This window comes from Scyliorhinus canicula, chromosome 25 (genome assembly GCF_902713615.1).
Source record: "Scyliorhinus canicula chromosome 25, sScyCan1.1, whole genome shotgun sequence".
NCBI classification, from domain to species: domain Eukaryota; kingdom Metazoa; phylum Chordata; class Chondrichthyes; order Carcharhiniformes; family Scyliorhinidae; genus Scyliorhinus; species Scyliorhinus canicula.
Window position 1 is genome coordinate 8,000,216 of NC_052170.1, and position 14,217 is coordinate 8,014,432.

General features: G+C 59.6%; 1 protein-coding gene across 2 annotated transcripts in view; it reads left to right on the forward strand.

The window, feature by feature from the left end:
- The window catches only part of notch3 (notch receptor 3), a 188,262-nt gene that overhangs the window by 105,069 nt on the left and 68,976 nt on the right, over positions 1–14,217 (forward strand). For both annotated transcript variants that reach the window (XM_038785014.1, XM_038785015.1), the window contains one exon: positions 253–438. In XM_038785014.1, the coding sequence (XP_038640942.1) occupies positions 253–438 (186 nt within the window). The remainder of the gene's footprint in view (positions 1–252; positions 439–14,217) is intronic.

Below are 14,217 nucleotides of genomic sequence, written 5' to 3' on the forward strand. Positions count from 1 at the left end.
ATGTGCAAACTCCACACGGACAGTGACCCACAGCCGGGATCAAACCTGGGACCTCGGCGCCGTGAGGCAGCAGGGCTAACCCACTGCGCCACCGTGTTGCCCTTTAGAGACCTGTCTTGTGGTTGGGTTGACTTGTCTGTGAGTTTCTACAGCACTCGCCTGGAAACCTTGCTGCTTCGGCACCGCACGGTTTAAAAGTGTGACGAGGACTGTGAACTTCGCCCGTTTTATCTCTTTGTTTGTTGTTTGAAGGTGCCAATCCTTGTGAGCACTTTGGAAAATGTGTGAATACCGAGGGCTCTTTTCAGTGCCAGTGTGGAAATGGATACACAGGCCCCCGCTGTGAGACTGACATCAATGAGTGCTTATCCATGCCGTGTCAGAATGACGCTACCTGCCTGGACCGAATTGGCGAATTCACATGCATCTGTATGCCGGGTAAGGAGCCCTATGCTGAAAAAGGTTGCTGCTAATTAATTAAGATCTTCCTTTAAAAAGTGCTTATTAAGTACCTTCATTCAACTCAATCAGAACAGAGTGGGAAAAATCAGTGAGGAAAATGGAGTCATTAGGAAGTTGGGTATCGACCGGGGTCGCAGAATCGGTGGAATCACATTTTGTGCCAGTTTTGTCGGATATGCTTAACATTCGGTTGTGTTGATTCTAACAGAGTTGGTGAGGTACTGCCCACTTTGTGTCGCTGCCCATTCCAATTTCACCCCTGCTAGTTTTGGAAAATGCACTGGGTTAAAGGTTCCTTGATAAACTCTGCCGTTCGGAGGGGGAGTGAGCTTGACACCAGGTCGAGCGCTGAGTTAGTCAGCGGGGTGGAATTTGCGCCACTGCTGTGCCTTGACATTGCCGGAAGAGAGAGTGCCCAGTCGGCGTGGCTTGGTTATCCTGGCTCACCTTGGCCTTGCGATTATCAGACTGGATCAAACTCCACGGTCTCAGAACCTGCTGACATTCGGCTTCAATAACTCCTTTCGGGAGCCAGTAAGTAAAGTCGCCATAGTCTCAGATGACCATTTACCCTTTGGGGGGGGGGAGCTGACTGATGGTGATTTAACCTGAGGGTCACTACACCTCCGTCGAGGGGCAAGGTTGAGACGGCGGGACCTTCATGAATAACCTCAGCCGGAACGGGAATTGAACGCTCGCTCTGCATCACAAACCAGCTGTCAGGCCAACTGAGCTGAACAGGGCCCCTCAAGGAGCTATCATGTGGATGATGGGCCGTGTGGCCCTCAACGGGTCGCTGATCTTGGAAGAAGAAAAAAGGAGCGTGGGTGGGGGTGGAAGGAAGAAAAAGACAATATAGATTTTTTCTCTCTCTCTCCTTGCTGCCTAACACTCAGAGGGGGTCATTATCTTCAGACTGTGAGCTTCAATGGAGATTTACATTTGAGAAAGGCCACATAGACAGCTAGACAAAAAATAAAAGGAAAATCACACAAATGGGAACAGTTTGAAGCTGTTGTGTTGGTGCGGGGAGCTAGTGCAGCAGTATCGCTTTAAGGATGTGCTATGGAAAGAAAAAAACCTCACCTCGAGATTAGTTTCAGACCTCGAAGCGGCTGGGAGTCTATGGGGAGGTGAGAACGAGACACTGGGTGTGTGCTCGGAATTTTAATACAGTGCAGGGTACAGGAGTGCTGGGTCTGCACCTTTTCACTGAGGAAATCCTCTTTGTTCGCATGCACACCACATATTGGGAACTTGAATATTCCCTCCATCATTAATTTCAACCCTTGAGAGTTTGGTGGAGTTTACATTTTTCCCTGGGGAAAGTTTTTAATAATAAAAAAATAGATTGCTCGCCTTTTAACGATATGGTCTGGAGCAGAGCGGCTTTGTATTTCCAGAGTAAGTGGTTAGGGGAGTAAAGTGTACATCAGCAGGTACTTCTTACTGTACAAACAAGGAGTCCTCTGTAAAAGTACATCCGATGCAGCTGTCCTGATGCATCGCACGATGCTGGGCAGTTCAGGCATGAGAAGCATGCAGGGACATGCAATGGACTGAGGGCTGCCTGCTCTCTGCAAACGATCCTTTGCAGTCTCCTGTGAGTACCCCCTCTTCTTGATGCAGCTTTTTATTTGTAACAGTGCAGGCAGTCAGTGATTGTCGGTGGGCCTGGTAGGGTTGGGGCATTGCAGTCAATTCTTGATCCTACCCTCCGCTGATGCCTACTTGCACATTGGCATCACTTTCAGTGCCGTTAAATCAACCAACTTGCAGCAGGTTGAGAAGCCGGGAAATCGGGATTTTGCTGTAGGACCAGGTAATGCAAAACTGAGGTGCTACAGTGCCCCCACTGGTAGGAAGGTGTAATTACAATGTGACCAGTTTACATAGGCAATCTCCACTCTAAAGGATGCTGAAATTTATTATTTTTTTCCAAATTAAGGGGCAGTTTAGCATGGCCATTCCACCTAACCTGCACATCTTTGGGTTGTGGGGATGAAACCCACGCAGGCATGAGGAGAATGTACAAACTCCACACAGACAATGACCGAGGGCTGGGATTCGAACCCGGGTCCTCAGCGCCACAGTCCCAGTGCTAACCACTGCGGCACATGCCGCCTGGACGCTGAAATTTCTAATGGCGAAAGTAGTTTGGAAACCGCGTGTTGTTTGTAAATAAGCTAAGGAATCACCCCGGTGTTCCTTCACAACGTGTCGCGAACAAGCTGTTTTACTTGAGGGATATTGATTATTCATTTGTGATGTTTTTTCATATCAGCTGAACTGACCTTGAGAGCATCAGTGGTAATAAAGCAATATTGGAAGTTTATTGATGGGGGCATGAAGGATCAGCAACAATATCTGTAGAACGCCTGGTGTAGTTTCTGAAAAAGCAGAGGCCTGGAAGGAATGGTGTACTTGAACATGTATCAGGGGGAAAAGATTGGTTCAAATAATCATGACGTTTTTGTGAATCGTGGTTCCTCCTTGTTGCTTGGTCACTTTCTTAGCAACTAGCCAATGAATGGGAGAGCTGTCCTCAATCTATTCGGGTCAAAAATGGGATGTTTTAAAATGGGGGAAATGAGGGGATGTGTGGAGCATTCTCTGTGAGGCTTCAGGCAATAATAGACGGGAATTCGGGAATTGAACATTGGATACTCAGCTTTGTTGGCCCTAGCCTGGCAGGAAAAGTGTCGGCACTGTAGTTTACAGCACGAAGATCTCCTCAGTTGTAGTCAATAGTGTAACCCCCCCCCCAACCTCCCCAACCCCCCCCCCCCCCCCCCTCTCTCTCTCTCCCCCCCCCCCAAGCTAAATATGGCTGTTTGGTCATTGGCAAAAGAGATGAAAAGGGCTATATCCCGTGAGCAGGGCTCGGGAAAGGTTAATTATGCGATGTATTCTATTTTAATGAACCTCCAATTAATCCCATCTTTTGGAATGGGTTTTGCGTTACTGTGTAAATAGCCCATTGTGCCGGGACGAGTGTACTGTATGGTGCCAGTGCTTTCAACACGGCCTCTGCCACTCACATACTACATTACTGTCACGCCAGACAGGGATATGGGGAGCAACAAAGGCACTTACACTCCAATTGCACTCCTGTGGAAGAAAAAAAAAAGAGAAAGGGCCCTCATCCTTCTTTGCAAAGTTTTCCCTTTGAACCTCACTGTTGTATGGCATTCATTGCCAGTCGTGCTGGCCTGTCTGCCAACAAAGCTGGCCAAACCTGCTGAATGCATCTCCAGGCATGAAAGAGGACCACACTCCCCCACCCCACACCCCCATCCAAACCCCCCCTCTACCAGCCCTAAGGATCGGCCCCTTGCTCCATTTACTCAGCTTTGAGAGCTGGCCTTGATATTTGAATTGTAGTCACAGCCAAAGAGAGAGAGAGAGAGACAGAATGAAGGCAGCAAACACACACACACCGACACAGACACGCAGACCCTCCGACGCTAATACAGTTTGCTTTCTGCTTGCCGCAGAAGAGTTCCTGGAGCTGCAATAGAGGTTTCTGCATCTGACGATTCTCTTAAAAAACAAATTCTTTCAGCGAACAAGGTTTAAATCTTGCAGCACAAATTTATTCCGATGTTATTTTGGCAGCAATGTCATTTGAGGACTGTGTGATCAATACTGTGGGCTTAACCACTGTTTCAACCACTCCCAACATGGTGAAGAAACTTCCAGCCAACGTTTAGCATTCAAACACATAAAAGCGAATACAATAATGAACAAACAAAATACTGATTACCACTACTGGGGGAGTCATATTGACTGGATATGTTCGTTCTGAATCACTCTCCACAGATGGGACAATAACCTGCAGCGTTTCTGTTACATTTTCTGCTTTTATTTTTCATTCAAAGGTTATTTAAAATTTAAAGGTTGTGCACAGACAGCTTTTAGAATCTGCAGTTCTCTCAAATCTTTTGCATCTCCTCATGTGGCCATAAATGCACTGGACAAGCCCACTCCCCAACACTGCTCCCCCTCCTCAACACTGCTCCCCCTCCCCAACACTGCTCCCCCTCCCCATCACTGCTCCCCCTCCCCAACACTGCTCCCACTCCCCAACACTGCTCCCCCTCCCCAACACTGCTCCCCCTCCTCAACACTGCTCCCCCTCCCCAACACTGCTCCCCCTCCCCATCACTGCTCCCCCTCCCGACACTGCCCCCCCTCCCCAACACTGCTCCACCCTCCCCAACACTGCTCCCCCTCCCCAACACTGCTCCCCCTCCCCAACACTACTCCCCCTCCCCAACACTGCTCCCCATCCCCAACACTGCTCCCCAACACTGCTCCCCCTCCCCAACACTGCTCCCCCTCCCCAACACTGCTCCCCCTCCCCAACGCTGCTCCCCCTCCCCAACACTGCTCCCCCTCCCCAACACTGTTCCCCAACACTGTTCCCCCTCCCCAACACTGCTCCCCCTCCCCAACACTGCTCCCCCTCCTCAACACTGCTCCCCCTCCTCAACACTGCTCCCCCTCCCCAACACTGCTCCCACTCCCCAACACTGCCCCCCTCCCCAACACTGCTCCCCCTCCCCAACACTGCCTCCCCTCCCCAACACTGCTCCCACACCCCAACACTGCTCCCCCTCCCCAACACTGCTCCCCCTCCCCAACGCTGCTCCCCCTCTCCAACACTGCTCCCCCTCCCCAACTCTGCTCCCCCTCCCCAACGCTGCTCCCCCTCCCCAACACTGCTCCCACTCCCCAACACTGCTCCCCCTCCCCAACACTGCTCCCACTCCCCAACACTGCCCCCCTCCCCAACACTGCTCCCCCTCCCCAACACTGCCTCCCCTCCCCAACACTGCTCCCACACCCCAACACTGCTCCCCCTCCCCAACACTGCTCCCCCTCCCCAACGCTGCTCCCCCTCCCCAACTCTGCTCCCCCTCCCCAACACTGCTCCCCCTCCCCAACACTGCTCCCCCTCCCCAACCCTGCTCCCCCTCCCCAACACTGCTCCCCCTCTCCAACACTGCTCCCATTCCCCAACACTGCTCCCCCTCCCCAACACTGCTCCCCCTCCCCAACACTGCTCCCCCTCCCCAACACTGCTCCCTCTCCCGAACACTGCTCCCCCTCCCCAACACTGCTCCCCCTCCCCAACACTGCTCCCCCTCCCCAACACTGCTCCCCCTCCCCAACACTGCTCCCCCTCCCCAACACTGCTCCCCCTCCCCAACACTGCTCCCCCTCCCCAACACTGCCCCCTCCCCAACACTGCTCCCCCTCCCCAACACTGCTCCCCCTCCCCAACACTGCTCCCCCTCCCCAACACTGCTCCCCCTCCCCAACACTGCTCCCCAACACTGCTCCTCCTCCCCAACACTGCTCCCCAACACTGCTCCCCCTCCCCAACACTGCCCCCCCTCCCCAACACTGCTCCCCCTCCCCAACACTGCTCCCCCTCCCCAACACTGCTCCCCCTCCCCAACACTGCCCCCCTCCCCAACACTGCTCCCCCTCCCCAACACTGCTCCCCCTCCCCAACACTGCTCCCCCTCCCCAACACTGCTCCCCCTCCCCAACACTGCTCCCCAACACTGCTCCTCCTCCCCAACACTGCTCCCCAACACTGCTCCCCCTCCCCAACACTGCTGCTCCCCTCCCCAACACTGCTCCCCCTCCCCAACACTGCTCCCCCTCCCCAACACTGCTCCCCCTCCCCAACACTGCTCCCCAACACTGCTCCCCCTCCCCAACACTGCTCCCCCTCCCCAACACTGCTCCCCCTCCCCAACACTGCTCCCCAACACTGCTCCCCCTCCCCAACACTGCTCCCCCTCCCCAACACTGCACTCCCTCCCCAACACTGCTCCCCCTCCCCAACACTGATCCCCCTCCCCAACACTGCTCCCCCTCCCCAACACTGCTCCCCCTCCCCAACACTGCTCCCCCTCCCCAACACTGCTCCCCCTCCCCAACACTGCTCCCCCTCCCCTAACACTGCTCCCCCCTCCCCAACACTGCTCCCCCTCCCCAACACTGCTCCCCCTCCCCAACACTGCTCCCCCTCCCCAACACTGCTCCCCCCCCCAACACTGCTCCCCCTCCCCAACACTGCTCCTGCTCCCCAACACTGCTCCCCAACACTGCTCCCACTCCCCAACACTGCTCCACCTACCCAACACTGCTCCCCCTACCCAACACTGCTCCCCCTCCCCAAACACTGCTCCCCCTCCCCAACACTGCTCCCCCTCCCCACGCTGCTTCCCCTCCCCAACGCTGCTCCCCCTCCCCAACGCTGCTCCCCCTCCCCAACGCTTCTCCCCCTCCGCAACTCTGCTCCCCTCCCCAACACTGCTCCCCCTCCCCAACACTGCTCCCCCACCCCAACACTGCTCCCACCCCAACACTGCTCCCCCTCCCCTAACACTGCTCCCCCTCCCCAACACTGCTCCCCCTCCCCAACACTGCTCCCCCTCCCCAACACTGCTCCCCCTCCCCAACACTGCTCCCCCTCCCCAACACTGCTCCCCAACACTGCTCCCCCTCCCCAACACTGCTCCCCCTCCCCAACACTGCTCCCCCTCCCCAACACTGCTCCCCCTCCCCAACACTGCTCCCCCTCCCCAACCTGCTCCCCCCTCCCCAACACTGATCCCCCTCCCCAACACTGCTCCCCCTCCCCAACACTGCTCCCCCTCCCCAACACTGCTCCCCCTCCCCAACACTGCTCCTGCTCCCCAACACTGCTCCCCAACACTGCTCCCCCTCCCCAACACTGCTCCCCCTCCCCAACACTGCTCGCCCTCCCCAACACTGCTCCCCCTCCCCAACACTGCTCCCCCTCCCCAACACTGCTCCCCCTCCCCAACACTGCTCCCCCTCCCCAACACTGCTCCCCCTCCGCAACACTGCTCCCCCTACCCAACACTGCTCCCCAACACTGCTCCCCCTCCCCAACACTGCTCCCCCTCCCCAACACTGCTCCCCCTCCCCAACACTGCTCCCCCTCCCCAACACTGCTCCCCCTCCCCAACACTGCTCCCCCTCCCCAACACTGCTCCCCAACACTGCTCCCCCTCCCCAACACTGCTCCCCCTCCCAACACTGCTCCCCCTCCCCAACACTGCTCCCCCTCCCCAACACTGCTCCCCAACACTGCTCCCCCTCCCCAACACTGCTCCCCCTCCCCAACACTGCTCCTGCTCCCCAACACTGCTCCCCAACACTGCTCCCCCTCCCCAACACTGCTCCCCCTCCCCAACACTGCTCCCCCTCCCCAACACTGCTCCCCTCCCCAACACTGCTCCCCCTCCCCAACACTGCTCCCCTCCCCAACACTGCTCCCCCTCCCCAACACTGCTCCCCCTCCCCAACACTGCTCCCCCTCCGCAACACTGCTCCCCCTCCCCAACACTGCTCCCCAACACTGCTCCCCCTCCCCAACACTGCTCCCCCTCCCCAACACTGCTCCCCCTCCCCAACACTGCTCCCCCTCCCCAACACTGCTCCCCCTCCCCAACACTGCTCCCCCACCCCAACACTGCTCCCCCTCCCCAACACTGCTCCCCAACACTGCTCCCCCTCCCCAACACTGCTCCCCCTCCCCAACACTGCTCCCCCTCCCCAACACTGCTCCCCCTCCCCAACACTGCTCCCCAACACTGCTCCCCCTCCCCAACACTGCTCCCCCTCCCCAACACTGCTCCCCCTCCCCAACACTGCTCCCCCTCCCCAACACTGCTCCCCCTCCCCAACACTGCTCCCCCTCCCCAACACTGCTCCCCCTTCCCAACACTGCTCCCCCTTCCCAACACTGCTCCCCCTCCCCAACACTGCTCCCCCTCCCCAACACTGCTCCCCCTCCCCAACACTGCTCCCCCTCCCCAACACTGCTCCCCCTCCCCAACACTGCTCCCCAACACTGCTCCCCCTCCCCAACACTGCTCCCCCCTCCCCAACACTGCTCCCCCTCCCCAACACTGCTCCCCCTCCCCAACACTGCTCCCCCTCCCCAACACTGCTCCCCCTCCCCAACACTGCTCCCCCTCCCCAACACTGCTCCCCCTCCCCAACACTGCTCCCCCTCCCCAACACTGCTCCCCTCCCCAACACTGCTCCCCCTCCCCTAACACTGCTCCCCCTCCCCAACACTGCTCATCCCTCCCCAACACTGCTCCCCCTCCCCAACACTGCTCCCCCTCCCCAACACTGCTCCCCCCCCCCCAAACACTGCTCCCCCTCCCCAACACTGCTCCTGCGCCCCAACACTGCTCCCCAACACTGCGCCCCCTCCCCAACACTGCTCCCCGTCCCCAACACTGCTCCCCCTCCCAACACTGCTCTCCCTCCCCAACACTGCTCCCCCTCCCCAACATGCTCCCCCTCCCCAACACTGCTCCCCCCCCCAACACTGCTCCCCCTCCCCAACACTGCTCCTGCGCCCCAACACTGCTCCCCAACACTGCTCCCCCTCCCAACACTGCTCCCCGTCCCAACACTGCTCCCCCTCCCCAACACTGCTCTCCCTCCCCACACTGCTCCCCCTCCCCAACACTGCTCCCCCTCCCCAACACTGCTCCTGCGCCCCAACACTGCTCCCCAACACTGCTCCCCTCCCCAACACTGCTCCCCCTCCCCAACACTGCTCCTGCGCCCCAACACTGCCCCCCCCTCCCCAACACTGCCCCGCCCCATCCCCAACACTGCTCCCGCTCCCCAACACTGCTCCCCCTCCCCAACACTGCTCCCGTCCCCAACACTGCTCCACCTACCAACACTGCTCCCCCTCCCCAACGCTGCTCCCCCTCCCCAACACTGCTCCCCCTCCCCAACGCTGCTTCCCCTCCCCAACGCTGCTCCCCCTCCCCAACGCTGCTCCCCCTCCCCAACGCTTCTCCCCCTCCCCAACGCTTTCTTTCTCCCCTCCCCAACCTGCTCTCCCCCTCCCAACACTGCTCCCCCTCCGCAACACTGCTCCCCCTCCTCAACAACTGCTTCCCCCCGCCCCCACACTGCTCCGGCCCTGCCCCCACACTGCTCCCCCTCCCCAACAAGTGCTCCCCCTCCCTAACACTGCTCCCCCTCCCCAACACTGCTCCCCCTCCCCAACACTGCTCCCCCTCCCCAACAACTGCTCCCCCTCCCCAACACTGCTCCCCTCCCCAACACTGCTCCCCCTCCCCAACACTGCTCCCACACTGCCCCCCCTACCCCACACTGCTCCTCCTCCCAACCCTGCTCCCGCTCCCCAACACTGCTCCCCCTCCCCAACACTGCTCCCCCTCCCCAACACTGCTCTGCTCCCCCTCCCCAACACTGCTCCCCTCCCCAACACTGCTCCCCCCTCCCCAACACTGCTCCCCCTACCCAACACTGCTCCCCCCTACCAACGCTGCTCCCCCTCCCCAACACTGCTCCCCCTCCCCAACACTGCTCCCCCTCCCCAACGCTGCTTCCCCTCCCCAACGCTGCTCCCCCTCCCCAACAGCTTCTCCCCCTCCCCAACTCGTGCTGCCCCTCCCCACCTGCTCCCCCCTCCCCACACTGCTGCTCCCCTCCCCAACACTGCTCCCAACACTGCTCCCCCTCCCCAACACTGCTCCCCCTCCCCAACACTGCTCTCCCCCTCCCAACACTGCTCCCCCCTCCCCAACACTGCTCCCCCACCCCAACACTGCTCCCCCTCCCCAACACTGCTCCCCCCTCCCCAACACTGCTCCCACTCCCCAACACTGCTCTCCCCCTCCCCAACACTGCTCCCCCTCCCCAACACTGCTCCCCAACACTGCTCCCCCTCGCCAACACTGCTCCCACTCCCCAACACTGCTCCCCCTCCCAACACTGCTCCCCCTCCCCAACACTGCTCCCCCTCCCCAACACTGCTCCCCCTCCCCAACACTGCTCCCCCTCCCCAACACTGCTCCCCCTCCTCAACACTGCTCCCCCTCCACAACACTGCTCCCCCTCCCCAACACTGCTCCCCCTCCCCAACACTGCTCCCCCTCCCCCACACTGCTCCCCCCCCCCAACACTGCTCCCCCTCCCCAACACTGCAACCCCTCCCAACACTGCTCCCCCTCCCCAACACTGCTCCCCCTCCCCAACACTGCTCCCCAACACTGCTCCCCCTCCCCAACACTGCTCCCATCCCCAACACTGCTCCCCCTCCCCAACACTGCTCCCCCTCCCCAACACTGCTCCCCCTCCCCAACACTGCTCCCCCTCCCCAACACTGCTCCCCCTACCCAACACTGCTCCCCCTCCCCAACACTGCTCCCCCTCCCCAACACTGCTCCCCCTCCCCAACACTGCTCCCCCTCCCCAACACTGCTCCCCCTCCCCAACACTGCTCCCCCTCCCCAAACACTGCTCCCCCCCCCCAACACTGCTCCCCCTCCCCAACACTGCTCCCCCTCCCCAACACTGCTCCCCCTCCCCAACACTGCTCCCCCTCCCCAACACTGCTCCCCCTCCCCAACACTGCTCCTGCGCCCCAACACTGCTCCCCAACACTGCTCCCCTCCCCAACACTGCTCCCCCTCCCCAACACTGCTCCTGCGCCCCAACACTGCTCCCCAACACTGCTCCCCCTCCCAACACTGCTCCCCGTCCCCAACACTGCTCCACCTACCCAACACTGCTCCCCCTCCCCAACGCTGCTCCCCCTCCCCAACACTGCTCCCCCTCCCCCAACGCTGCTCCCCCTCCCCAACGCTGCTCCCCCTCCCCAACGCTGCTCCCCCTCCCCAACGCTTCCCCCCTCCCCAACGCTTCTCCCCCTCCCCAACACTGCTCCCCCTCCCCAACACTGCTCCCCCTCCGCAACACTGCTCCCCCCTCAACACTGCTTCCCCTCCCCAACACTGCTCCCCCTCCCCAACACTGCTCCCCCTCCCCAACACTGCTCCCCCTCCCCAACACTGCTCCCCTCCCCTAACACTGCTCCCCCTCCCCAACACTGCTCCCCCTCCCCAACACTGCTCCCCCTCCCCAACACTGCTCCCCCTCCCCAACACTGCTCCCCCTCCCCAACACTGCTCCCCCTCCCCAACACTGCTCCCCAACACTGCTCCCCCCTCCCCAACACTGCTCCTCCTCCCCAACACTGCTCCCGCTCCCCAACACTGCTCCCCCTCCCCAACACTGCTCCCCCTCCCCAACACTGCTCCCCCTCCCCAACACTGCTCCCCCTCCCCAACACTGCTCCCCCTCCCCAACACTGCTCCCCCTACCCAACACTGCTCCCCTACCCAACACTGCTCCCCCTCCCCAACACTGCTCCCCCTCCCCAACACTGCTCCCCCTCCCCAACGCTGCTTCCCCTCCCCAACGCTGCTCCCCCTCCCCAACGCTTCTCCCCCTCCCCAACTCTGCTGCCCCTCCCCAACACTGCTCCCCCTCCCCAACACTGCTCCCCCTCCCCAACACTGCTCCCCAACACTGCTCCCCCTCCCAACACTGCTCCCCCTCCCCAACACTGCTCCCCCTCCCCAACACTGCTCCCCCTCCCAACACTGCTCCCCCACCCAACACTGCTCCCTCACCCAACACTGCTCCCCCTCCCCAACACTGCTCCCACCTCCCCACACTGCTCCCCCTCCCCAACACTGCTCCCCCTCCCCAACACTGCTCCCCAACACTGCTCCCCCTCGCCAACACTGCTCCCACTCCCAACACTGCTCCCCCCTCCCCAACACTGCTCCCCCTCCCCAACACTGCTCCCCCTCCCCAACACTGCTCCCCCTCCCCAACACTGCTCCCCCTCCCCAACTGCTCCCCCCTCCTCAACACTGCTCCCCCTCCACACTGCTCCCCCTCCCCACACTGCTCCCCCCCCCTCCCCAACACTGCTCCCCCTCCCCACACTGCTCCCCCCTCCCCAACACTGCTCCCCCCCCCCAACCTGCCCCCCCGCTCCCCAACACTTCCCCCTCCCGCTCCCCAACACTGCTCCCCCTCCCGCTCCCCAACTGCTCCCCCTCCCCAACACTGCTCCCCCTCCCCAACCCTGCTCCCCCCTCCCACAACACTGCTCCCCCTCCCCAACCTGCTCCCCCCCCCAACCCTGCTCCCCCTCCCCAACACTGCTCCCCTCCCAACACTGCTCCCCTCCCCAACACTGCTCCCCCCCCACACTGCTCCCCCCTCCCCAACACTGCTCCCCCTCCCCAACACTGCTCCCCCTCCCCAACACTGCTCCCCCTCCCCCAACACTGCTCCCCCCCCCCAACACTGCTCCCCCTCCCCAACACTGCTCCCCCTCCCCAACACTGCTCCCCCTCCCCAACACTGCCCCCCTCCCCAACACTGCTCCCCCTCCCCAAACACTGCTCCCCCCCCCCAACACTGCTCCTGCTCCCGGTATCCACCTGGCATGCAATGCCTCGCGATATTCCGTGCAATGTTGTGAGATGTTGCAAGTTTAATTCCGCCAACAGTGGATGGGATTCCTTTTTCAAACATCTGCATATTAGAGCGAGGCAGCTAGCCGTACTCTAAAGTACTGATTCCCAGGGGAGCTGAGGCTTGGGAATTCAGTCTCATCGCCTTGGAGATTTCAGGCGAGCGCCCACTGATGGATCGCCTCTTGTGGGGTCTCCAAGGTAATTGGAGGCTCCCAGCTGATTGCTGTTTGGGTAGGGTGGTGCTTAGCACTGCCACCTGGGCAGGCATGGCAGTGCCAAGGTTTCCATGTTGCAGGGGAGCAGGCAAGGGGCCACCCTGCACAGTTCCTGGCTATCCAGGGGCACCCTATTGCCTGGGTGACCCCTCTCGTGCCATTCCACCTGCTCCATATTTGGGTGTACCAATACTAAACAGCCCCCTGGCGAGGTCTCCCAGAAACAGCCGGTGAATCCCGGGCCCCGGAACAATCCGGCAAATGCATATTTATATGAGCCTAATGGCTAATATTAATATGCAATTCTGGATTATGCCCAACCAGAGTGAGATCCAGATGAATCTCGGGAGATATTTCGAGCGTCGGAAGTCTCATGAGAGATCTCTTGCGCGATTCAACTGCCTTGTCCCGACACCAAGTCAGGTGTGACGAGGCCGTTGAATTGCACCCCTGGAAACAGGAGGAGGCCATTCAGCCCCTCAAGTTTGTTCTGCCATTCACTTAGATTGTGGTGGATCTGCATCGTAACTTCACAGCTTCTTCTGAGAAAGTTTTACAGGTTTACAAGCTTCCGACATCAACAACCTAAACAGCCTAACTCTAATTTTAATGTTAAGCCTCCTTGTTCGAGAACCCCCCCTCCCCCAACCCTTCACTCCTTCTCTGACCCCCCCCGAAGAAATAAATCCTCAATCTATTCATTAAATTCCTTCACATATCTTCAATGCCTCAAATTAAAACTCGCCACACCCTCAACTCATTAATGTCAACAACCTGATCAGATGCGAGTAGGTTCCTTGCCTGCAATGGCCAGCATTCTACAAGTTGCAAGTTTTGATTTCTGCCATTGCTTTTCCTACATTTCAACCTTGACAGTGTCCTGCCCTCTGAACCTTGACCCCTCACTTGGGTTTCACGATTAAAAGAAACGAGCATCAAATGATTCACAAAGCTGTCATCAACTGACCTGTGTTCAGTTGGTGTCGGAGGGGAGGTGAGGATGGCAGTGGTCGGAGTTAAACTCTCCCTGGTTATGTGGAGATGCAGGTCTGTTCTTTCTGAATTTATAATGTTGCTACGCATTTGTTGCTGGAGCAGATCATCCCCTATGGCAGGAAAGCAGAAGGTGGTCAACATCAGAATTGACCTGAATC